The sequence below is a fragment of the Arvicanthis niloticus genome, chromosome 17, assembly GCF_011762505.2.
Source record: "Arvicanthis niloticus isolate mArvNil1 chromosome 17, mArvNil1.pat.X, whole genome shotgun sequence".
Taxonomy (NCBI): Eukaryota; Metazoa; Chordata; class Mammalia; order Rodentia; family Muridae; genus Arvicanthis; species Arvicanthis niloticus.
This window is the reverse complement of record NC_047674.1, coordinates 55084392-55108976: the sequence shown is the minus strand read 5'-3', so window position 1 is coordinate 55108976 and position 24585 is coordinate 55084392. Positions and strand designations below refer to the sequence as shown.

At 44.3% G+C, this 24585-nt stretch overlaps 1 protein-coding gene across 2 annotated transcripts in view; it reads left to right on the top strand.

Moving 5' to 3' along the window:
• Window positions 1-24585, top strand: part of Ubr2 (ubiquitin protein ligase E3 component n-recognin 2) — an 82429-nt gene that overhangs the window by 19692 nt on the left and 38152 nt on the right. The window contains exons 5-20 of one of the 2 annotated variants that reach the window (XM_034522047.2): window positions 1418-1548; window positions 3547-3685; window positions 4283-4345; window positions 8166-8286; window positions 9345-9452; window positions 10200-10288; window positions 11253-11351; window positions 14987-15150; window positions 15238-15337; window positions 16187-16315; window positions 17281-17464; window positions 20154-20215; window positions 21026-21136; window positions 22511-22576; window positions 23909-24031; window positions 24126-24189. In XM_034522047.2, coding sequence (XP_034377938.1) covers window positions 1418-1548; window positions 3547-3685; window positions 4283-4345; window positions 8166-8286; window positions 9345-9452; window positions 10200-10288; window positions 11253-11351; window positions 14987-15150; window positions 15238-15337; window positions 16187-16315; window positions 17281-17464; window positions 20154-20215; window positions 21026-21136; window positions 22511-22576; window positions 23909-24031; window positions 24126-24189 — 1753 coding nt within the window. Of the gene's footprint in view, window positions 1-1417; window positions 1549-3546; window positions 3686-4282; window positions 4346-8165; window positions 8287-9344; window positions 9453-10199; window positions 10289-11083; window positions 11183-11252; window positions 11352-14986; window positions 15151-15237; window positions 15338-16186; window positions 16316-17280; window positions 17465-20153; window positions 20216-21025; window positions 21137-22510; window positions 22577-23908; window positions 24032-24125; window positions 24190-24585 lie in introns of both variants that reach the window. The other variant, XM_034522046.2, reaches the window with a different exon arrangement.

The following is a 24585-nucleotide window of genomic DNA, read 5'->3' as shown; positions in this document are numbered from 1 at the left end:
CAGGAGGAGCTGGCCTGTCCAGCAGTGGCCATCTGCACGCTGGGGAAACTGAGAGCCTCAGCAATCCCAGTTGGCACTGCAGTACTGGGAGTTGCTGGAGAGTCACTACCGCTCAGTCACTTTGGGAAGCCAAAAGTTTCAGAGGCTGGAGTTTGATGGCAGCAGCTCTAGCTGCACTTGCTTAGATGTGAATTCAGAGAGGCATTTGCCTAGGACCTCTTTCCTGCTGGCTCCTTATCAGAAGGTGCGGCTGACTTTGAGGGTGGATTGTCCTCCTCAGTAAACCTTTGTGTAAATGACCCCAGAACAGACCCAGACCTGTGTCTCCTAGATAATGCCAGATTTCCTCAGCATGCCAGTCAACACTGACCATTGCAGGGTTAGAGAGATGGCTCAGCAGCTTGACAGAGCAGCACTGGCTGCTCTTCTAGAGGACCCAGAGTCAGTTCCCAATACTCACATAATGCCTTACAACAATTTGTAACTTTGTTTTGAGGAACATGACCAACTATTCTGATCTCATCAGAGTTCAGGCAAGCCTAGGCTGCACAGAAACACTTGTAGGCAAAACATCCATACCAGTAAACTAAAAATAATTTTAAAAAGATTAACTATTGCAAGTGCTGTCTGATTATGGAGAAAGTTTGTTGAGCAGGCATTGAGGTCATTAGATATGTTGTGTCGAGCATACCTGCTTCCCTTCATCACACTAAGTATCTGCCATCACCATGGCACTTAACAAACACCCATCAAAAATTCCACATGGCCCCTTGGCATAAGGAGTGAACAGGAGGAGAGCTAGTGGGTGTCAGAGACCACAGTACACTGTGTGACACCTCCTTTGTTAGTTTAGGAAGCATCTCCCAGGTCCATGACAGAAGGCATGGTTTCTTCCATGTAAAGTTGATAGCTGATTGTCTTTCCTTCTTTTGTAGGGTTTTGTTGTTTGTGTGTGCGTGTGTGTGTGTGTGTGTGTGTACATGATTTCCACACGCTCGTGTGAAAGTCAGAGCACCTTGCAGGAATTGGTTCTCTTCGTCCACCGTGTAGGCCTCGGGGATTGAACTCAGATGGTTGGGCGTGACTGCAGACCTTCCCTCAGGTCTGCCACTGGGAGTGTCCCACACTAGGCTGGAGAGATGGTTTGATGTTAGGCTATAGAGATTCCTGTGTGCCATTCCAGAATGCTTAGTTATAGTTACTGGGCGTTTGAGTGTCTTGGTATTTTGACTCAGCTGATTTAAAATTGAGATCACTGAAAGAAAACATTTTAGGAAGTTTAATTTTGTAACACATACAGGATTAAATTCCTTAAGAAATGAACCTGTCAGCCTTCTTGTGTTTGGGATTTGAAGCTGGAAGGCAGAAGAAGGCAGTGTGCACTAGTGGGTTGTGTCTTCTGTTCTCCCTCCCTCAGGATCCTCTCGTGCATCTATCAGAAGACGTGATAGCGAGAACTTACAACATTTTTGCCATTATGTTTCGATACGCAGTAGATATACTGACCTGGGAAAAAGAAAGTGAATTGCCTGATGACCTAGAGGTGGCGTAAGTATTGCCCAGTCCTCATGTGTTTGGAACTGCTACATTTTAACATCTTTCATACAGCAAGGAGAAGATGTAATCTTTCTTTTAAAATTATTACATTTATTCATCCACTTATTTGTATATGGGGAGGAGGGAATATTTACATTGGCATATGATGGAGGTCAGAGGAGAGCCTGCAGGAGGCAGTTCTAGCTAGCAAATAGGTTCTGGGGACCAACCTCAGACTGTCAGACAGACAGCAACTGTGCTTACCTGCTTAGCCACTTACTGTCCTAGTATTTAAAAAAAAAAAAGGTTAGATTTTAGCAGAATCTTAAGTTTACTGTTACAGTTTTACAGTTTGTATGATTAATCAATGAACGTTTTCCTAAGCTGATTGGTTTATAGCAGTGTTAAACTATGTAGTACTAGCAAGATGGCTCAGCAGGTTAAGTCCTTGCCAGCAAACCTGACAGCTTGAATTTGATCCCTAGAAAGAACCCACATGAACCCTCACCTCTCCGTGCTTTGTAAACCAGGCTGACCTCAGACTCAAGAGATGCACCTGCCTCTGCCTCCCAAGTGCTGGGATTAAAGGCGCTCCACTGTGCCCACTAACAAAGCTGGAAAGGGGTTAGGGGATGAGCTCTTTTATATGTAAGTGAATTTAGGGGATTTATGAAAGGCTTAAATTCAATTTTAGGCATTTTGCTTCTAATTTTAAATTTTACTCAACACTGTGCTATTTTCCTGTACATCCGCCATTTTTATTTAGACTATTGAGGTCATAATCTTGTGATGAGACAGTTGAATTGAGACACAGCTGTGGTAAAAGGACTGGCTGCTTGTCCCTGGCTGTGTGCTCGCCTTACACGGCCTTTGCTTTTCTGAAAAGTCTCCCTGCTTGTTGGACCTTGGTTCGTAGCTGAGGGTGATTGGACATTAGAAGGTCACTAGAATAATTGGACGTCAGTCACCAGAGGTTGACTTCTCTGTATTTTCAGTGTGTTCTAGATAATTACGGTTGTGGATAACGTGTTGGGTGGTTTTGTTTATTTGTTTGTTTTTGTAACAGTCTTTCTCTGTGTAGTCCTGACTGTCCTAGAACTCATTCTGTAGACCAGGCTAGCCTCAAACTCAGAGATCCACCTTCCTCTGCCTCCTGAATCCTGGTATCTGAAAGTGAGTGCCACCACCACCCAGCAGGGAAAAGTGTTTTTAATAAGACAAGGTGGTATTGTACTATTTTAAATGTTGACAGTTATTTAGATGGCCTAATTCTGTATTCATGAAATTCATTTGGTCAATTCAGCTCTAAGTTGAATGCCTGAGAAACAGATGGCGCTCTCTTTTCTTCTCTCTCTCTGTCTCTCTCTCTCTCTCTCTCTCTCTCTCTCTCTCTCTCTCTGCCTCTCTGCCTCTCTGCCTCTCTGCCTCTCTGCCTCTCTTTCTCTCTTCCTCTCACGTGTGTATGGGAAGGGGTTCTAGGAGTCCTGGAACTCCCTCTGTAGACTGGACTGTCCTCGAGCTCATAGATCTGCCTGCCTCTGCTTCTCAAATGCTGGGATTAAAAGCATGTGCCAGCCAGGCAGTGGTGGCGCATGCCTTTAATCCCAGCACTTGGGAGGCAGAGGCAGGTGGATTTCTGAGTTCGAGGCCAGCCTGGTCTACAGAATGAGTTCCAGGACAGCCAGGGTTACACAGAGAAACCCTGTCTCCAAACAAACAAACAAACAAAAGCATGTGCCACCACAGCCTGGCATTTGGTTTGGTTTGACTTTGTTCTCATTTAATTGCCCAGGGCCACCAACACAGAGGACTCTGATGGGCTTCTGTGATACTTGCCATATCTGTTACCATCTGGCTAGAAGTTTGCATCAGCCAGAGCCCTTTGGCCAGCACTGAAGCTGGTCTCCCTCCCTCCGGTTCCTCTGCTACTGCTCATGCCCACAGCTGCCGGCCTTGATGGACACGCCCACTCTTTACACTGCATTAGTGTCATGGATGTTTTCTCCCCAGAGAGAAGAGTGACACCTACTACTGCATGCTGTTCAATGATGAGGTTCACACGTATGAGCAAGTCATTTACACGCTTCAGAAAGCTGTGAACTGTACACAGAAGGAAGCCATTGGCTTCGCAACTACAGTCGATCGAGATGTAAGTCATTTATCTTAAGAAATTCAACATTTTTTGATATGAGATCTCGCTGCATAGTCCTGGCTGGCTAGAACTTTCTGTGTTGTCTATGCTGGCTTCGAACTTACAGAGATTTTCATGCCTCTACCTCCCAATGTCTGAGAATGAAGAAAATGAATTTCTTTTATGAATAAGCTAGACTAGAGAAAGCAGTTAAAAGCATATATCTCTAGGCTATTTTTTTTTATTTCCTTTGAATATTGGCCCAAATATATATTGCTGTAAGTAAGCAGTTACCAGGTAGAATATTAAAAAGAATATACAGTTGCCCTAATTCTTTTCAGTGATTAAAATACTGGGCCATGAGAATGGTCATTATAGAAGTCTGGTAGACTAAATGATCTGTTGTCAGGGTAACACACAAACATACACACACTGGTAGTTTAAGCATTGAAGACAGCATTAGAGAACAATTTTAGTTGTTCATTGGTGACGAGGACAGATGTTAAAAATTAAGGACTGACTCAGGCTGTTCCGTGTTCAAGCATATTTCCTGGTTTGCCCGCTAGTCATGCTAGGTATAATGCTTTTACAGTTAGTTGTAAATGTCTTTTCCAGGGGCGTAGGTCTGTCCGATATGGAGATTTCCAGTACTGTGATCAAGCAAAGACAGTCATCGTGGTAAGTGATTTAAAAACATGTCTTTTTTTTTCTTTATTATCTTAAGATTAACTCTACAGTTCAGCATTTATTAAGACATTTGCCTTCATAAGTCCAGTATCACCTGAGTTTTGTTTAAAGCTCATGTTTCTTGACATTGATTACTCCAGTTCTCTCAAAGCTCTGAAGAAAGATTGCCAACGGAATAATGGATACTTAGTGAAGTCACGTCTTCTGTTTTCCCATCTCATCAGAGAGATCTTACAAGGCTCTTGGCACTCGACCCCTCCGTGGTCCTGACGTTTTGCTCTGTTGTTAATTATTTGTAGATTTACTTTATGTGTGTGAGTGTTTTGCCTCCATGTTGGTATCTGTGTCATATGCTGGTCCCTGAGGAGATCAAAAGAAGTCATTAGATGCTCTGGAGCTGGAATTACAGGCCACTGTGAACTGTCACGTAGGTGCTAGACACCGAGCTGGGGCTTCTGCAAGAGCAGCAAGTGCTCTTAACCACTGTTTTAGTTGTGAGGGTTCCACACTGACTTTTAGGAACTAAACTGGCCTTTATGAACAATATTGAAATTCAAGAAAAGTACTTTTTGGCATACTGTGACCAGGTATATTCAGTATTTAGTAGCATTTAGTATTTTGCTTTTTTAAAAGAAAAATCTTCCCCACATTTAGGTTTGTTTATGAATTTGGGGTTGGGGGTCGAGACGGGGTCCCTCTGTGTAGCCCTGGCTGTCCTAAAACTCACTCTGTAGACCAGGCTGGCCTTGAACTCAGAAATCCGCCTGCCTCCCGTGTGCTGGGGTTGCCTTAGGTTTATTTTTAATTATTCCTATAACTGTGCTTTATGCAACTGTACTTTTCTAGGAAGATTCTATGTGTTGTACAGTGTCTTCATATGTAGCTAGAAGTAAGGTGGAGAACACCTATAGAGAGACTGCTGTCTTACCCTCTTCCTGCTTGCTTTAGGATTTTTATTTTTGTTTGTTTTCTTGAGATAATATTCTCTGTTAGCCCATTCTGATCACAAGTTCACCAGGATGTAACTGAGGCTGGCCTAACAGTGTCTTCCTGGTTCCTCTGCCTCTACTGTCCATGGCAGACCCTGCTTCTGTGAACAGGCAGCCTGGAGGCCTGTGCTTTGTTTCTTCTCAAACCTATTCTCCTTCCCTAGAGACAGCTACTTTCCTCAGATCACTTGTTTTCATTTGTGAGGTTTTGTTTTTATGTTTTTTTAAGGCAAACACTTATGAAGTTCTGACTGACCTGGAACTCAGTAGGTAGATCAGTCTAGCCTGGAACTCAGTATGTAGATCAGTCTAGCCTTGAACTTAGTAGGTAGATCAGTCTAGCCTGGAACTCAGTATATAGATCAGCCTAGCCTTGAACTCAGCAGAGATCCATCCACCTGACTCTGCCTCTTAAGAGCTTATATAGATTTAAAAAAAAAAAAAAAAAAAAAAAAGAAGGAAGGAAGGAAGGAAGGAAAAAAATTGCCATTCTGATGTTCTTGAATTGGTACCCATCTGGTAAATCTGCCTTTCTTACTGAACATAGTCTGTAAATGATTAGAAGCTGTGCTGTGGCCATACAAAAGCATGGATTCTTACTTTTAGGAAGTGCTATCATAATATTTAAGTCTAATAGGCTATGGTGTGCGTACAAAGCCAGTGTGCTGATAATAGATTATTTGGGATAAACCGCTCCTAGTCGGTGGGCCTGGGCAAATGATAATGTTTACCCAATTTTTACCATTCTTGTTCTTATGGCAAATTTTGAATAAAAACATATTTATGAGGTCTAAATTTGAGTTCTCTGGTGTTTAAAGATGCCCATGAATGGGGCTGGCAGTCACTCTAAGGTGCTGTGTTCAGAAGCATGAGAACTTGAACTGGAAAGGCAGTCAGAGCTCGCTGCAGTAGCAGCACATGGTTGCATGTAGGACCAGTGCAGAGATTAGCGTGCCACCAGTACAGATTCATGTAGCATCTCATATTTCACACAGAAGCTCCAGAGACATTGCTGTGACCTTGATTTCTGACCTGTATGTATATACATGTCAAGGGTTGTTCGTCATGTCTGCTTACATGCCAGTGGACTCTTGACACTAGTGTTTGTGACCCCCAGTGGTATTTGCATAAGAGTGGCCAGGTGTATTGGTTGATATAGAAGAATCCAAATATACTTAGTCTTGTGAAGAAACTGAGTGACTATAAAAGAGACGTATCTTTGCTAAGACTAGACCTCAGGAGTCAGAAAAGAAATGAAATGTATTTTTAGCCATATCAAATTTCTATCTAACAAAATGTATATACCTAAAGTCAAAAGACAGATGGCAGATTTGGAAAATCCATTTCTAACACAGATGTATATGATATGTGCACACACAGAAAGCCATACATGTTAAAAGTAGGTTATGGGGATGGGGTAAAGAGAGAACCCAGACAAGACATAAAAGGAAGTAAAGTTGTATGTTCAGGAAGTGTTGCTGGACCCAGTCGACATTTCTCTGACAGAAATAAACAGCCAGTCAGAATGTGGAGACGTGGAACACACTCTAACCAAGGAAGTCAGCTACCTCACTCTTTCTGGAATGACTTCTCTCCAGAAAAATAGAGTCACCAGGGGCTAGGGAGATTGACACACTTTTGGAGTGCTGATGGGCACATACGTAGGCAGGAACCACTGCAGAAAGCTATGTGTCAACTTCTCTAGAAATTAAAAATAGAATTACTATATAAGCTAGTAGCTTTGCTTCTAGGTATACAGGTGAAAGAGAAATTTACAGAACCCAGTGCCATGGGTTCATGACAGGTGAGCAGGCCACATGTGGCCTACATTTACAATGCACTGTCACTCCGCACTTAAAAATGGAGGCCAGTTTGCAGATGCTACACTGTGTACAGCTGGACAGTTAAATGAGCAAGCAATGGATGATCACCTGTATGAGGGGCGAGCAGAGTTGTGGTGGCTAAGGGGGGAAGGGGCAGGCCCGTGTTCAGTGGATGTAAGGTCTTAGTTTTCAAAATAAAGTATTTTTGGAGCTACATCAATAAGGTCCAGGCTTAAGAGCACTGGCTTCTCTTATAGAAGATCTAGATTCAAATCCCAGAACCCACAAGACAGCTACCAGTCATCTATAACACCAGTGCAGTGGGCTCTGATCCTCTCTTCCGGCCTCCACAGGCACTGTGTCCGTGTGGTATACAGACATCCATGGGGACAAAACACCCATACATATAAAATTCAAAAATAAAACCTTAAAAGTAAAAGACCAAATTCTCTAGCTGGGTATAGTGCCACCTGCCTTTAATCCCAGCAAGAGACAGAAGTAGGAAGAGCTCTGAATTCAGGGGTGGGTGCATTCTGAAATATTGGTTATATACTGGGTGGCAATTGACCAGTAGTACAAACTGTGTTCTTTGAAAGACTTAAGATGATACGTGTTTTATGTATATTAGCGTGGCTTTTAAAGTTGATTACACGTTTCTGTGCAGTGATCTGAACTTTTAAGTAAATAATATCTTTTAAGAAATCAAAGGCAGAAAGCAAGCTTATTTGAGTATTTAAGCTGTTTGTGATTGAATCGTTAGGTTTTCAAATACATGACCAAAGGCACTGGTGACTCACAAGGTGGGTCTTTTAATTGTCTCTGAACCTTCAGATTCATCTAGAAAGTAACCCGAATTCTTAAATTAAAAAAAAAAGTGCTTTATTACACAGATACATGAGTATTACGTGTGGTGGTGTGGTTGTACTAAGAATGCTGACATCTTTCTGCCTCTTAAAACAACTGTTTTAAGTCAGTCTCCTCTCCCCCGTTTCCTTTAAGAGGAACACCAGCAGACAGACCAAGCCGCTCAAAGTTCAGGTTATGCACTCCTCTGTGGCCGCTCATCAGAATTTTGGTTTGAAAGTTCTGTCTTGGCTGGGAAGTATTATTGGATACTCAGGTAGGTTTACTATGTTGAGTCCATTTCTACATAACTTGACAAAAAGAACTATTTTCAGTGACACATCCTGTCAAAAACTTCACGAGTGAAGCTGCAAAATGCTGCTATGGTTAAAACCCAGTGATGACACAATTTAAATAGAATTAGTTTAAATAATTTAAATGTTTGGCTTCCTACAGCTTTTGTACAAGACCAACACTCTGCATCTCTGAAAATGTGTACTTGGAACATACAGTTTATGTTGGCTTGGTTTTAGATTTATCTTTTCTCTGCTTACAAAGAGACAGTTGTAATATACCACAATTGTGAATCTCACACCCAAAGCCAGAAATGCACATTGGGTGATTTAGGGATAGATCTATGCTACCTGTCATAGGTAGGCAAGATGTCATAATGTTACTGTGAGGAAGGCCCTTAACATTTGTATTGAAAGCTGTTACCAAAGCACCACACTGAACTGATGGTTCAAAATGCAGACGAGACACCCCATGCACATTTGCTGGGTGAGCTGGTCTAGAGTGTGGTATATACAAGGTGTGGGGGTCTGTCTCCCCGGTCTCATGGCTGAGCTGTAGTGGGTTTCAGTTTGGTGAGAAATGTTTTACATAGCACTAATAAGCCATATTGATGCTTATTATAGCATAGGGGTCCTGGATGCTTGTTACCAGTCTTGTAGAATAGCTTCCTTAAACACAATGGTGTTTATGGCTGATTTTACTACATCTGCTTCCATTAGCATAAATGCCTAGAGAATAGCATTTTATTGGCGGTTGGGGATTCTTTTTCTTAAATTAAGTTCATTAAAGCAGAGAAGGCCATTGCCATCCTGACAGACACTAACTCTGACGTCCTAAAATAAGAGATGTTTGTAATTTGAGATTTCTATTTTTTTCTCCTTTTCATAAAATTAAAATAGCTAATACCCCCCCACCCCCCACCCCCCAGTTTAACCACCACTAAGTCATGTGGCGCTCTGGAGCCCCTGGAAGTCATCTTCCATTAATATTTGAAGCCTTTGGTTTCTGTCCCATGACTGACTATCTTCCTTCTGTTCAAAGACGGCCTCCGCCGGATTTTGTGTCAAGTTGGATTACAAGAAGGTCCAGAGGGCGAGAGCTCTTCCCTGGTTGACAGGCTGATGCTCAACGACTCCAGACTGTGGAAAGGTGACTTGTCTACTGCTTCTCAGGGCTGAGGGATCAAAGTTTCTTTTCATTTGAAAATGTTGTTAATAAATATATTTATGCTTTTTAAAACTACAGTTGCAAAGCTAGATTCAGTCACTAGAAAATACACTCAGCCTTTAGCAAGCACACAGACGTCAACACGCTAACCTTACTGTTGGAAAACATTTGTAGGGAGGTGAATAATCTGGAGTGAACAGCCTTTACGGGCCTAGAGCCTAGGTGCTGTGGAACTCTCAGTCCCCTGTCTTGGTCTCTGGGGTGCTGGGAATACAGGCCTGTGCTACCTTCCCTAACTCTAAATAGATTTTGTAATAAAACATAAAGGCTGTTCACTCTCGGTCATAGACCTCACTTATAAAATTTTCTCCTTCAGAACAAAGGGGAGGAGAATTAACTTTGCATGCGTTTTATTTTTAAAAATATTGTACGGTGGGTAACAGCTCCGTGGTTAAGAGGGCTCATGGTTCTAGCAGAGGACCCAAGTTCCGTTCCCAGCATGCATATCATGTGGCTCACACGTGCATATATGGACACACATGTAGATAATTAAAGTGAAGTCCTTTTAAAAAGCAAAGGGAGTAATTACAAACGCTAGGTTGTGAACAAAGTGGAGAGTTTGTTCTTGTGGTTTGGGACACACAAAACTGTGGAAGTGGGACTCCGGCCTGTTTCACTCCGGCCTGTCTCACTCCAGCCTGTCGTCTCCCGCTCTGTTCTCTTCTGAAGGTGCCAGGAGCGTATACCATCAGTTGTTCATGAGCAGCCTGCTCATGGATCTCAAGTATAAGAAGCTGTTTGCTGTTCGATTTGCAAAAGTAAGTAGGGGTTTTTCCCTCAGTTTTGATGATAAACAAATAGGTTATATAAGGAATGACTATAGTATATGAACTCCAAAAATATTAATGTTTAACAGTGAGTTGTCAGGCTGTCCAGTTGAAATTCTAGAAACTTCACAGTCTTTTTTTCCTTTTATTAATAAATGTGTAGACTCTCTGCCCGGTCCCCCGCAAAATAAAAATGCAGCAATTGGGCCGAAAAATGATGGAGACGCAGCTCCCTCCATGCCGTTATGAATCGGTCTCACCCTACTGTTACAGTTCTCAGAGGCCCTGTGCCTCTGAGGGGTCAGGATGGGAATGGCGAATCCAGACAGTTGAGAATTGGCTCACGGTTTGGCTTCGGCAGCACAGGATCCCGCTAAGCACTTACTTTATGTCCCCAAGTAGAAACTCTTAGCCGAGGAAGCACATGATTGTCATTTGGAGAGTTCTTTTTTCCCGAACATCTGTGTTTGTGTCCCATTTCCAAATCTGTTGATGATGACCTTGAAGGAGTCACATGCTTGTGTGTGTTCCGAAGCATCGCAAGCCTGGTTTGGGGACAGACAGCATGATGTTGCCGTGTTCCTCTCCCACCCCAGTGTACAGTGGCCTCAGGCCGTTAGAAGTTCTGACTCCTTCTTTGGGCTCCAGAAGAGCTATTGTCACAGCTCTGGATCCTCGAGTGTTCGTTGTGCCCTCCATTGCCGTCTCCAGCACTGACTGTTCAGTATGATCCCTAACCGTTTGGTAGCTGTGGATTAGAGGTGAATCTCCCCCCTTGTTGTTTAGAATTACCGGCAGTTGCAGAGAGATTTTATGGAGGATGATCACGAGCGAGCAGTGTCGGTGACTGCTCTGTCTGTCCAGTTCTTCACCGCACCTACTCTGGTGAGTAGTGTTTGCCTCTTCTCTGTAACTCATAGCTGGCACTCCTTGCCTCTTTTTGCCTTCTTACTAGAACTATGAGCGTTTGCAGAGAGATTATGTGACAGATGACCACGACAGAGAGTTTTCAGTCGCAGACCTCTCGGTTCAGATATTCACAGTTCCTTCACTTGTAAGTACTGAAAGACTAGAGAACGCTCTTGTTTCCCATTAAGCTTCAGAATAAGAGAGGTAAGACATGCGTGTCCCTGGATAGGGGATACTTCTATAGAAGGCAGTCAGACGTCAGACAGGGCCAACCTACGGAACATACCTTTGAATATCAAGGTAGTCATGGAGGATGGTCCGTTTGAATTCAGTGCTTATTTTCCCGTAGAGTTTCCTAGTGGTTCTGACTGATAACATTCAGATGGTTGGTTTATCAAATATGTTCTTGACATTCAATCAGATAATGCACCAAATACCACCTTAGATCTTGAAGAATCTTTTCCTCAACCCCTCCCCCCTCATATGGAAAGAGCAGCTAAGGCAACTGAGTCATGCTGCTGTCTGTCTGCTCAGGCTCACCAGGTGCTCCCTCACCTCGTTGGGGTAACTGCTGTGCTGAAACACCATGACTAAAAGCACCGTGGGGAGGAAAGAGTTTATCTGGCTCACGCTTCCAGACTGTACTCCATCAGCAAAGGAAGTCAGGACAGGAACTCACACAGGACAGGACCCTGGAGACAGGAGCTGATGCAGAGGCACTGGTGGGGTGCTGCTTACTGATTTGCTCAGCCTGCTTTCTTATAGAACCCAGGACCACCTGCCCAGGGATGGTACTGCCCACAATGGGCTGGGCCCTCCACCATCAATCACAAATTAAGAAAATGCCTTATAGGCCTGCTGACAACACTGTCTTATGGAGGCATATTCTCATTCAGGCTTCCTCCTCTCAGATGACTCTAGCTTGTGTTAAGTTGACATAAAACCAGCCAGCACACTCTTGGAGCTTCCATTAATCAAGGCTTTCATGTGTGGTAACTGAATTCACTTTGTTGAACAAAATTATTAGCATTTATTAGGCATGATTTCTTATTGTGAAGCGGTGAGCAGAACAAATGTGTCTCAGGTAAATTATTAACGCTCCCAGCCAGAGGACCTGGGTCCAGTTCCCCGCACCACATGGCAGCTGAACACTGCCTGTAACTCTAGTCCCAGCCCTCTGATGCTGCCCCCTGGTCTCAACAGGCACTAGGTTTGAATGTACTGCACACCCATGCAGGCAAACACCAGTGCATAGTAAATTTGGTTTCTGAGAGAGAGGGTCCAAGAGTTTGGAAGCTTTGCTTAGGAAGTTACCTTATGTGGTGACTGAAGGAAGGCAGATGTGTGCAGAGGCTGCAGTGGCCCTCCGGGAACAGAGTGCTGGAGACCCCAGCACAGGCTCTGGAGCATAAACAGTTTATGTGTACTTCCCTAACAATACATGTGCTAGTTAGAAAAGAAAAAAGAGGGACAGATTTTTTTTTCATTTATTTTTGTTAAGGACTGTTCGACTAATGAGTATCTTTCAGTCATTTGCTCATTAATGAATGTTGTTATAGGGTAAGTCATAGAATTGTGTGTTTAAGAACATGAGAGGACACTTGAATCACTGTATTTTGACTTATCATGTATGTATGCATATGTGCACATGAGTGTGTGCATGTGTTTCTGCAATACCAGGATCTAACTCAGGGCCCCACACATGCTCAGTAAGTTCACTGTACCATTGAGCTGTAGCTCCAGCCCTGCAGTTGTGAGCCTAAAGACTGGGCTATCTGTAAGTTGGGGAGTAAATTGGAGAAAGACAAGAAAGTGAATCTGGGGATCTCAATGAGAAGTTACTGCAGCAAGGCCAAGGGAGTTAGCCAGCAGAGGTGCTTAGCAAGGCCGAGGGAGTTAGCCAGCAGAGGTGCTTAGCAAGGCCGAGGGAGTTAGCCAGCAGAGGTGCTTAGCAAGGCTGAGGGAGTTAGCCAGCAGAGGTGCTTAGCAAGGCTGAGGGAGTTAGCCAGCAGAGGTGCTTAGCAAGGCTGAGGGAGTTAGCCAGCAGAGGTGCTTAGCAAGGCTGAGGGAGTTAGCCAGCAGAGGTGCTTAGCAAGGCTGAGGGAGTTAGCCAGCAGAGGTGCTTGCTGCTGAGCCTTGCACCTGAGGGCCGTGGTGCAGCACAGGAGGAAGGAGAAGGAAGGAACTGTATAGACTGTCCTCTAACCTCTACCCTACACTGTGCACACACATGGTAATTAGTTATTTAACTGATTGATTGATTTTTAAAATGTAAGAAGTTGAGAGGCAGTCAGAGAAGACTGGACACTCAACACAGCCCAGGTGTTGGCAGGGATGTAGAGATTTTGAGGGATGCTTGGGTCAGATTTACAGAGCTGCCTGAGGGGCTTGAAGGACTATAGCTTCTATAACTGCCGAGATCTTGGAATTGTGGGTGATGGTTAAGATGGCTCTGAGGCTTCTGACTTGCAAATTACTGGAATTTCTAAACAAGTCTTTAATGAAGATATTTGTTTTCAGTTTTCTTCTTAACATATTTATTCCTTTACACTACTCAATATTAAACCCATGGGAGCTACTGTGAAATCTGGATATGAAGATTCGTCACACTCTCTGCTTCCATCTATTGACTGGGTCAGATCTATTTCTGGGCCTTCTTCTGTTGGTTAGTCCCACCTACTATCTCCCCTGGCGTGGCAGACATGTCTGGACCTGGGGTTGTCACGATCCAGATACTCAAGTTTAAAATCTTGGTACTTAAAGCAAATGCCTCATTAGAGTTAGCCTGGCAAGTGTAGTGATGCCCCACCCCCAACCCAAAAATAACACTGACACTGGGGTGATGGCCTTTGGAACAAGGGTGCTTGCTGTTCAGGCATGAGGACTGGATGGGGCTGGAGCAGAGGAAGTTGATGAAAATCAGTGAGACCCAGTCTCAAAAAAATGTGGTGGACAATTTATGAAATCTGTGCTTTCACAGACCCAAAAGCAATGCAAACAACAGCGGTGCAAACCTGTTAAATATGATAGGAAAGTGCGCCTGTCACACTCTCCATGGTAACCATAGAGACGGTTACAAAGAATGAGCCAGACTGTATGCATCTGTGCAAAGTGTAACCTCGAACCAAGTGTTCGTATCAAGTGAAAACTGTTGGCAGTGATGGGTAATAGTATGTTCTCTGTGGGGGAAAGGGGTCGACGTGGGTCTGTGCAGCCAGCCGTACTTATGTATTCACTGCATTCTGAGTCTTCTGTTACATATGCACACTGCAGGTAGGTAGGTATTAAACACCAGCTCTGGAACAATGCAAAAGCCACTCAACAGTTTCCCCTGGGATGGCAGACCTCAGGAGCCAGGAGACCTTTCACTTCCCAGAGTTCTGTGCACATAGACAGAAAAGCAAAATGTCAACTGGTGAACTAGAGCAAATGCAGTTTTGTGCTGAACTTGAGAATCAGAGACATAAACCTGTGCGCCCTGCAATAGAAGTCCCCACACTTTCTGTATAATGTGTATAAACGTCTCTGTTAAGGAAAAGTTACATCATCGTGCCCTGTCTGGCCTCAGTGGACACTGCACACCCATGCTGCACATGCATCCATGCTGCACATGCGTGCACGTAGGCACGTGCTCACTCACATAAAGCATAGATCAGTCTGCAGACAGTCTGCTAGAGCGCTTACTGTCTGAGACATTTGTGTTGAAAGTCTCAAGTCCAGGTGCTCCGCTAGTGGTGCCACTGGGAGGTGGTGACCAGACTCTGATAAACTCTGTTCTAGGCTCGAATGCTCATCACAGAAGAGAACCTGATGACTGTTATCATTAAGGCCTTCATGGACCATTTGAAACACAGAGATGCCCAGGGCAGATTCCAGTTTGAACGCTACACTGCCCTCCAAGCCTTCAAGTTCAGGAGAGTCCAGAGCCTTATCTTAGATCTCAAGTGAGTATTCCTTAATTTCCAAACCAATTACAGCTTGTAAAATAGCAGTGCTTCTGTGTTCACAGCTTCTGCTGTCTGTCTGTGTAGGTATGTGTTGATTAGCAAACCAACGGAGTGGTCAGATGAGCTGAGGCAGAAGTTCTTACAAGGCTTCGATGCCTTCTTGGAATTACTGAAGTGCATGCAGGTATGTAGAGACTCGGCACATTTCTGTTTGTTTCCCCACACCCCATTTTGGGCACATTTCCAAAAGATCAGTTAGGTCAAGACATTGCTCTATAATCAAGGCTCCTGAGAAGCAGCGGAAGGTGTTTTAGTGGAACAGTAAGATAAACTGAGGACGAGTCTGGTGAGCCTGTGGTCCTCTTCTAAGACGTGAGCAACACTGGCTGTTTCCTTTTACAGACTTGGAAGTGTTCTGGGTTCTGTTAATACATGATTCTTAAACGCCAAGCTAGTTTATCTAGTTCTTTTTCAGTCACACTCGTTTGTATCCAAGGGCGCTTGTCTGTTTATCTTGGTTCCATTCTGCCGCTCTCAGCACTCGGCTACATGTCAGTGAGTGTAAAACCTGCCTTCTAATAGAGCTGTATATTTCATGTTGAGTGACATTTCACAAGCACGTCAAGGGACTGAGGACAGGACTCTGCTGAAGCATGTGCTTGGTTATCTGTGGGCCCTGGGTTCAGCCACCACTGGCACACAAAGCCTGTGGAGGAATGGGGACTCACATCTGTAATGCTAGCATGGAGGAAGCTGAGGCAGTGGAGCCATGTGCTCCAGGCCAGCCATGTTTACGTAAGGAGACCATGTCTCAAACATACAGTCAGACAGACAGACAGACAGACATTCCCCTGACACTTCCTGTTTAAAATCTTACCTCTTTTGAATCGTCTCTATAGTCAATTCATATTTCTTATGCATCACTCCTGAGGTTTCTTGTTTCTTTTATTTTGTCCTTTTTCTTGAACTGCTTAGGTTTCTGTGTGAGAAAAAAAGTAGTTCTTCTTCTTACAAACTCTCTCTGCTTTCTAAGGGGATGGACCCGATCACACGTCAGGTAGGACAGCACATTGAAATGGAGCCAGAATGGGAAGCAGCCTTCACGCTGCAGATGAAGCTGACCCACGTGATTTCAATGGTGCAGGATTGGTGTGCTTTGGACGTGAGTTCCTTCTTGTGGGGGCTGTGAAGAAATGGCGTGGCAGGCAGAAGCTTCAGGGGAAGCGAGAGGTTTGAGGAGGTGCTTGTAAGCTTAGCTCATAGCTCGTTCAACAGGGATTCAAAAGTTCAAATTCTGAAGTGTAATAAATAAGGAGGAAATGATGTAATCCTTATCTCACTGTGTTCATTTTCTCCATAATCCTCCTCAGACATTAAGCCTATAAAAATAATGATATGTTTATCCAAAACTAACTTTTTGGTTTTGCTGCATTTATCCTATGACTTAAATATTTTTGGCCTTCTTTCATCAAAAAGAGGTCAGAGGTCAGAGAAGCATCCACAAGACTTGAACAATGTATGAAAACCTCCTAGACAGGGAAAAAAGAGTTTCTGATTCAGAGGCCAACTCACCGTTGGGTGTGATAAGAGGCCTGTGGTTGTCTGGGAGCTTTGAGAAGGTTCTTCAGGAGCCTGGAGATGGAGGACAGGGAGGGCAAGGCTGCCTGACGTCAGGACACTGGAGGTCATCTGAGTCACAGTAGAGTTGAGGTGGGCGGCTGGTTGTATCTACCTAACAGTGTCATGATCCGATTTGTTTTAAAAACTACTCTCTGGAGAGATTGGATGGGTGGGACAAGAGTTGGGGGAAGGTGTTTAACAGAGACGTAGCGGCAGTGACTTTGAGTTACTGGACAATGAGACAGTAGCTAGTTTTGAGGGAAATTGAAAATAAAAAGTTGTCACTTTGATCATAGACTAGACAGCATGGCCTGAGGTAAAGGATATTACTGGTAACTTCTAGATTTCCACAGCTTGGTTGATTAGTGATATCATTCACTGGAGAGGACAGTGGCATTCTGGGAGGGAGGACTGAGTTTGGGTTGAGCCATATTACTACTTGAGGTACTAAATGAATGTTGTAGCAACCCAGTCTTCTGTAACTTATGCTGCAAACCTCTTTTTTAGGAAAAAGTATTAATTGAAGCTTACAAGAAGTGCCTGGCTGTGCTGATGCAGTGTCATGGCGGATTTACTGACGGTGAACAACCAATCACACTCAGTATTTGTGGACACTCGGTGGAGACCATCAGATACTGTGTTTCCCAAGAAAAAGTTAGCATTCACCTCCCAATTTCTCGCTTGCTTGCAGGTAAAGCATCTCCCCTAAAAAAGAACCCTGAAGTTCCCCCAAGTGACTGGTATTTACGCATACCTACTGTGTGCTGGGCATTATCCTGGGGTTTCTGCACGTGCTCACCTATCCGATCATTCTGCTCTGGAGTAAAGATTACTACACTTGATCCGTGCGTGGGAGGACCGAGGCATAGAGACCCTTAGAGTCAGAACGGGAAAGCTGCCAGGCTGGCATTTTGAGACGTTTGGGCACAAGAGCCATAACATGGTACTGCAGGACTTACTCTGACCTCACTGTGTGTCAGAGTAACTGTTACGAGTCACCCTGACCACTCACCTTTAGCCACTGCTAATAAATCCAAGCCAAGATAGCTTTTCTCTGTACACTCTTTATTGTTCACTGATCAATAACCTTTTAAGCAGAAAGTTATAAGTGAATGTCTCACTGATCTTGGGTTGATTTACAAGTCACTTAAAGTCACTGCACTGTCTAAAACTGTCTCTGCAGGAGCCAGAGGCTGTGAGTGTGCACCTAACGTGGCTGGTGGGCCCCTCGAAGCATCGCTTCAAGATCTCTTAATTCTAGATAATCCCTATCCTGCTCGCACTGTGTTTCCTTAGTTCACTCTTAACTTAGAGAATATCAATGTCCTGTTGACCAGCACAGAGCCTGTAATTAATGATTGTGGCTCAGTAACTTTTTAAATGTGATATGAACGTGCACTTTTGTGTTTTGGTTTGTTTGGTTGGTTTTTTGTTTTGTTTTGTTTGTTTTGTTTTGTTTATTTCTAAAGGGGAAACTGGAGACTCCATATCATAGCTTCCTTAACTGGTATATTGAAGAGGTTATTAATTCCTGATTCAACTCCTTTGATAGACCATGTCCTTGTTGAGGTTGTCCATTCCTCAGTGAGTATTGACAGTTCATGACTTCCAAAGGATTGACCCATTTTATCTAAATTATTAAACTATGAATGGAGTTTTTTATTGCTTCCATGTCATGGAGTCAGGTAGTAATGACTCCTTCCATTCTGAAAGGTCTGTTTTGAGATTCCTCATATTCTCTGGGTGATGGACCTCCGCATCCCCGCAGTGTGTTCATCAGGGTGTGGTCTGAGATCCCTCCCACTGAGGTTTGTGAGCGTTTATTTGTAACATCTGAATAGTGAAATAATACAACAAGCTGTGGGTGCTGGCTAACACCTGTGACCCCCGGGCTCGAGAGGAAAAGGGTTACCCTGAGTTCTAGGCTAACCTGGCCTATAATGAATTCAAGGCCAGCACTACAGAGGGAGACCCAATCCCTAAGTAACGAGAGAGAGGAAGGGAGGAAATGGATAAGGACAGAAGAAAAGAAGAGATAGCATTCTGATCGTAGGAAAAAGCTCTCTTCTGCCCCTCCTGCTTTCAGCAGCTAAAAACCATGGGTCATTGGTGACCTGACCAAAGCACTAGACTAGAGGGCAAAAAATGTGGGTTCCTGCATCTCAGTGACATGCCAAGTCATCCTTCCAAAACCTGATGGTCTGGGTAGAAGGGGAAGCTGATAATTACCCACAGTGGAAGAGTAGATGCTCCAGAAGTACACTGATTCCTGCCGGCGTCCTCACCTCCTGAGTGGTCTGTGCTGGGGTATCTGAGTGTCCTCATCGCCCAGTAATAGATGAGCCTGCCTTGCATGTTTGAAATCAGAATAGAGAACAAAACAAAAACACAAAACAATCTATGCAGCTGGCTGTGGTGGCACATGCTTGTGACCCCAGCACTTGGGAGGCAGAGACAGAAGGACTGACCACAAGTTCAAGACCAGCCACGGCTATATAGTAAGAACTTGTCTCAAAACAAAACAAACAAAAGACAGTTCTCAGACAAGGTGGCGAGGGTGCAGTGGCCCTTCAGCTCTAAGTCTTTAACAGGCTGTAGAAATGGCCAGCAGAGAAGGAAGCCTCTCAGGCTGGAGCAGGCGCTGAGAGACCCTCATCAGCACTCTGTCAGAGGACTGACCTAAACAGTAGCCTCTGGAGCACCCTAAGGTTGAGCTGAAAATGCTCCTCTCATGGATAGGAAGGAATTGGCTTTGACTCTAAACTGGAAATTCTAGGGAATTTAATTCTGAGGTTGGGGTCAGCATAGACTGTGAGTCCAGGGCCAGTGTCTCTGTTCACTTGCCAGAAGGATCTCAGCTTCCAGCAGTAGTGAAGCCTGTGGCCTGGAGTAACTCCACATTGGTTAATGGGTATAAGGCTGGGGGGTGACTCCACACCGTCTAATGGGTATAAGGCTGGGGGTGACTCCACACCGTCTAATGGGTATAAGGCTGGGGGTGACTCCACACCGTCTAATGGGTATAAGGCTGGGGGTGACTCCACACCGTCTAATGGGTATAAGGCTGGGGGTGACTCCACACCGTCTAATGGGTATAAGGCTGGGGGTGACTCCACACCGTCTAATGGGTATAAATTGGTTGGTTGGTTGGCTGTATCTGTACATCCAGCATTTACTTCTAAAATGTCAACAGTATTGATGAGGGAGAGTTCTAATTCTCTCTGATACAGATTTGTTGAAAAGCTATGTTTACAGTAAGGTCATTTGACAACTTAATTTGTAATCCAATATATGTTAAATAGTAAGGCTGAGAGATTGTTGAGTCAACTGCACACGAGTTTGACCTATAGAAAACCATCTTTCTTTGTTTTCCCCTGCAGGTTTGCATGTGTTATTAAGCAAAAGTGAAGTGGCATATAAATTTCCAGAGCTCCTACCTCTAGTAAGTGGCTTTGACATTGAACAGAATGTCTAGTTGTTATGTGTGTGGTACTTGAAACCAAACTGAAGCAAACTTCTATTAGCTTAGGTTCTCCAAAGAAACAGAGCCTATGGGGGCGTGTCCAGTTTGCATGTGTGCACGTGGATGGGGGTAGAGCTGAGGGGTTAGTTGAAGGTCTTGCCCCATGCATTTATGGGGTTGGAAATGAGTCAGTAGGTCAGTTAGGCTCACTGGAGAGCCCAGAGGACAGTTGACATTAGAGTCACAAGTACAAAGTCCATCTTAGAGGCAGAAGTCCTTTTTCAGAGACCATCCTTTTGGGGCTGGAGAGGTGGCTCAGTGGATAAATGCTTGTTGTACAAGTGTGAGGACCAGAGCTGTGTACAGGAGAATCCAGGGACAGTCACAGACCACAGCAGCTGTGAGAGCCTGCCGGAAACAAGGCGTAAGGCAAGAGCCGATAGGCCAGGTTTTCCTCTGACCTCCACACATGCACCACGTCACGTGTGTGCCCCACACATGAGAAACTTTACTTTTCTACAGCTAACTCCATCTGAGTTAATAAAGCCTACCTACCGTCTTTATAGAAGATAAATTGATCAGTTGCCGTTTTCAAACTTTACTAAACTATTTCTCATAAAGAATGCCTCTGGGCCTCAAATAAATGGGGATGATCATACCTAACTAAATTAACACAAAGTAACTATCACACAAATACATCTTAAAGCAGATTTGCTGTATTAGTCTTTAAGCTTTCCTGTTACTGTTCCTTATGCAAATTTTAACAAGTGGGTTATTTTTAACACACAGAGTGAACTGAGCCCACCCATGTTGATAGAGCATCCTCTTAGATGTCTTGTCTTATGTGCCCAAGTACATGCTGGGATGTGGAGACGAAATGGCTTCTCTCTAGTAAACCAGGTAAGTGGGTTTTGTTTGGTTTTTAATTCTGTGGTGTTTTGATTCCATTCATTAGCTTTTATGAGAAACCTTTTACAGTTTTAAATGAATATAGCCATTGAGAATTTTGAACCTGGGATCTAGAGAGCTGACTCAGCAGTTAAGAGTGCTTGCTGCTCTTGCAGAGGACCCTGGTTCAGTTCCCAGCAACCATGTCAGGTGACTTACTACCTCCTATAACTCCAGCTCCAGGGGATCTGACACCCTCTATTTTGGCCTATGAGGTTACCCACCACACATATTTGGCACAGACAGACAGACACAAACACATACACCAATAAGTCTTTTTTTAAAAAAGATTTGGTATCTGTGATAAATTGTTTAGAAAAATTCACTGCAAGGTAAGCCAGGGTTCCTTAGATCCCTTGTTTTGAGTTTCATCAAAGAGCATGGAGACGCACCAGTGCTCTGAGCATTTACTTGAAACAGTTTTTAGAACAAAGTTGGAGAATACAAACTGAAATTTGGTTTGCCTAAATCAGGTTAAATGCTGGATATGTGAACCAGTGAGGTGGCTCAGTGGGTAAGGGCCCTTGCAGCCAGACCTGACAACTTTAGTTCAGTCCACAGCATCCACAGTGGCCTGGTTTGCTTTTTCCCGCTTTGATAAATACCATGGCCGACAGCAGCTCTGGAGTGGGTGTGTTCTTTCACTGTGGAGGTCAGTCAGGGCAGGAGCTGAGTCAAAGACCATGGAGGAACCCTGCTTAGCTTTTTTTTTTTTTTTTGTACAACCCAAGGCCACTTGCCCTACAGGGGCACTGCTCAGTGTCTGGGCCCTCCCACATCTATCATAAATCAAGAGAATGCCACACAGACTTGCCTAAAGGCCAAGGGGTGTGTAGGGGTGTGTTAAAGTTAAAAATCCTTTTTATTGACTATAAGATTCAGTGTGGGGGGGGAGGGGCTAGGTGGGAGGCAGAGCATGTATGGAGGTCACTGCGTAACTCTGAAGTTGTTCCCACTTCTGACTTATACATGACTTCCAGGGGTCAACCCCAGGTCGTCAGACGTCGCAGTGAAGACTTTACCTTCTCAACCATCTCTACTCCCCTCATGTACAATTTTGGGAGGCAAATTTTTCTGAAACAGTCTTGTGTTGTTGGGAGACCCAGAACACTGGGTGCACTCTGTAGTAGACATCAATGGGTGTCTCTAGTTCATTGCTTTACTTATGCTAAGGTAGTGTTAACTAAAGCCCACAGCACCCCAAACACACAGGGAGGCACATACTTGTGCTTACAAAAACCCATGTTTTTTCTTGAAGTGGGGAAATGAACAGGAAGCCATACCCATCGGAGCTTACCCATCTAATGTAACTACTTACCATTTTAGATCTACTACTACCATAATGTGAAATGCCGTCGAGAGATGTTCGACAAGGACATAGTGATGCTTCAGGTAATGAGGTCAAAGCCCTAACTTCAGGCCATGGGGGAGTCTTGGTCTTGTTCCACTGAGTTATTCACTTAACACTCACTTGCAGATCTGTGAATCCTGCCTGCCCTGTCCACTAACACTCCCCACTCAAGGCCAACAGCCTGCAGAATGCTTCCACCCAGTCCAGAGCAGTGGCAGACTCAGCATGCCAGAGACAGCTGCCTAGACAGACAGCTCAGTGCCTAGGAGCTATGCTGCTTGTCAAAGGAGCAGAGCTCTTCTACAAGCACCTCTGTGGGGCAGCCCATAAGTACCTGGACTCCAGCTCCTTTCTGTTCTCTGCAGGCACAGCACCCACATGGTAGACACAGACCCGCATAACCATAAAATTCCAAAAAATAAATACACTGGCTTGATGGCGCACTCCTTTAATCCCATTACCTGGGAGGCAGAGACAGGCAGATCTCTGAGTTCAAAGCCAGCTTGATTACATAGTGAGACCCTGTCTCAAGAAGTCTTACTAGCAGCAGCAGCAGCAGCCAAATGATAGGTGCTATGAATATGGTCCAGCACTGGCTGCTCTTCCACAGGACTCGACTTCAGTTCCCAGCTGTTGAGATCCAGTTTGGTTTAGAACTTTTTAAAATGGCATTAAAAAGAAAATTAAGGGCTGGAGAGATGGCTCAGCGGTTAAGAGCACTGTCTGCTCTTCCAGAGGTCCTGAGTTCAATTCCCAGCAACCACATGGTGGCTCACAACCATCTGTAATGGGATCCGATACCCTCTTCTGGTGTGTCTGAAGACAGCTAGCTAGTGTACTCATATAAAAGAAAGAAAGAAAGAAAGAAAGAAAGAAAGAAAGAAAGAAAGAAAGAAAGAAAGAAAGAAAGAAAGAAGAAAATTAAAACTAATGTAGAAGCTGTGATTTTGTGTACTGAAGTGCTTACCACAAAAGGATCTCAGTAATAGTATACGTATTTACATACCAGGAGCTTAATTGGTACTCCTCAGTTTCTAGTAGGCAGTGAACTCTGGTAGGGAACTCCACCAGAACTCATAGGTGTGTCCTTCTGTGGACTGGCACACAGGAAAGGAGCTGCGGTGACCCTTGGGGTTCTCCTGGGGTTCAGGTTTAAGGGAAGACTGTTTGTGTGGATTGTTTGACCAGCTTAGATTTCTGTCCCCTTGTGGCAGCTACACGATATGGAGTGTGGCTAAGTAGGTATCCATTTTTTTTTCTTCAAATCGGTAGCCAAATAAGCTGTTTTCTTGTGCAGCTTTAAACATCTCTCACTAACAATGAATATCTCTTCTGACCTTCCTCTTCTCCTTTGCCTTAAACAAACAAAAAAGACAGGTGTCTCCATGATGGACCCAAACCACTTCCTGATGATCATGCTCAGCCGCTTTGAACTCTATCAGATCTTCAGCACACCTGACTACGGGAAGAGATTCAGTTCTGAGGTTACCCATAAGGTAAGAGCCTGTGCCACAGGCTCCATGTGTCCTGTATGCATGAGGGACATCAGTCCGCATTTTCTCACCTCTGAACTTGACCCTCCTCCCACAGGATGTCATTCAGCAGAACAACACTCTGATAGAAGAGATGCTCTACCTCATCATCATGCTTGTGGGTGAGTTCACACCTCATTATCATGCTTGTGGGTGAGTTCACACCTCATCATCATGCTTGTGGGTGAGTTCACACCGCCTTGTCTGTCGTGGGGGGGGGGGATAGACAGCAGTGGGAGTCTGAGCTTGCTCAGTTAGTCTATGGGGGGCACACATCCCTTCCTCACTCCTAGAAAGAGGAAGGGGTGCAATGGCTGAAGCAGAATGAACTGAAAGACTGTATTTGGGGGAAATGCAGTGGGAGACTGGTGCAGTCTGGGAACAGATTGTGAACAGAGAGTTGCTAGGACTTGAATCCTCACTTGTTTCTTCTGTCTTGGTTCTTGTTGTAAATGTCTTCTTGACTCCAAAGATGGCAACTACAGGTTAATGAAGACCAGTGGTTCATAGATGTCTGT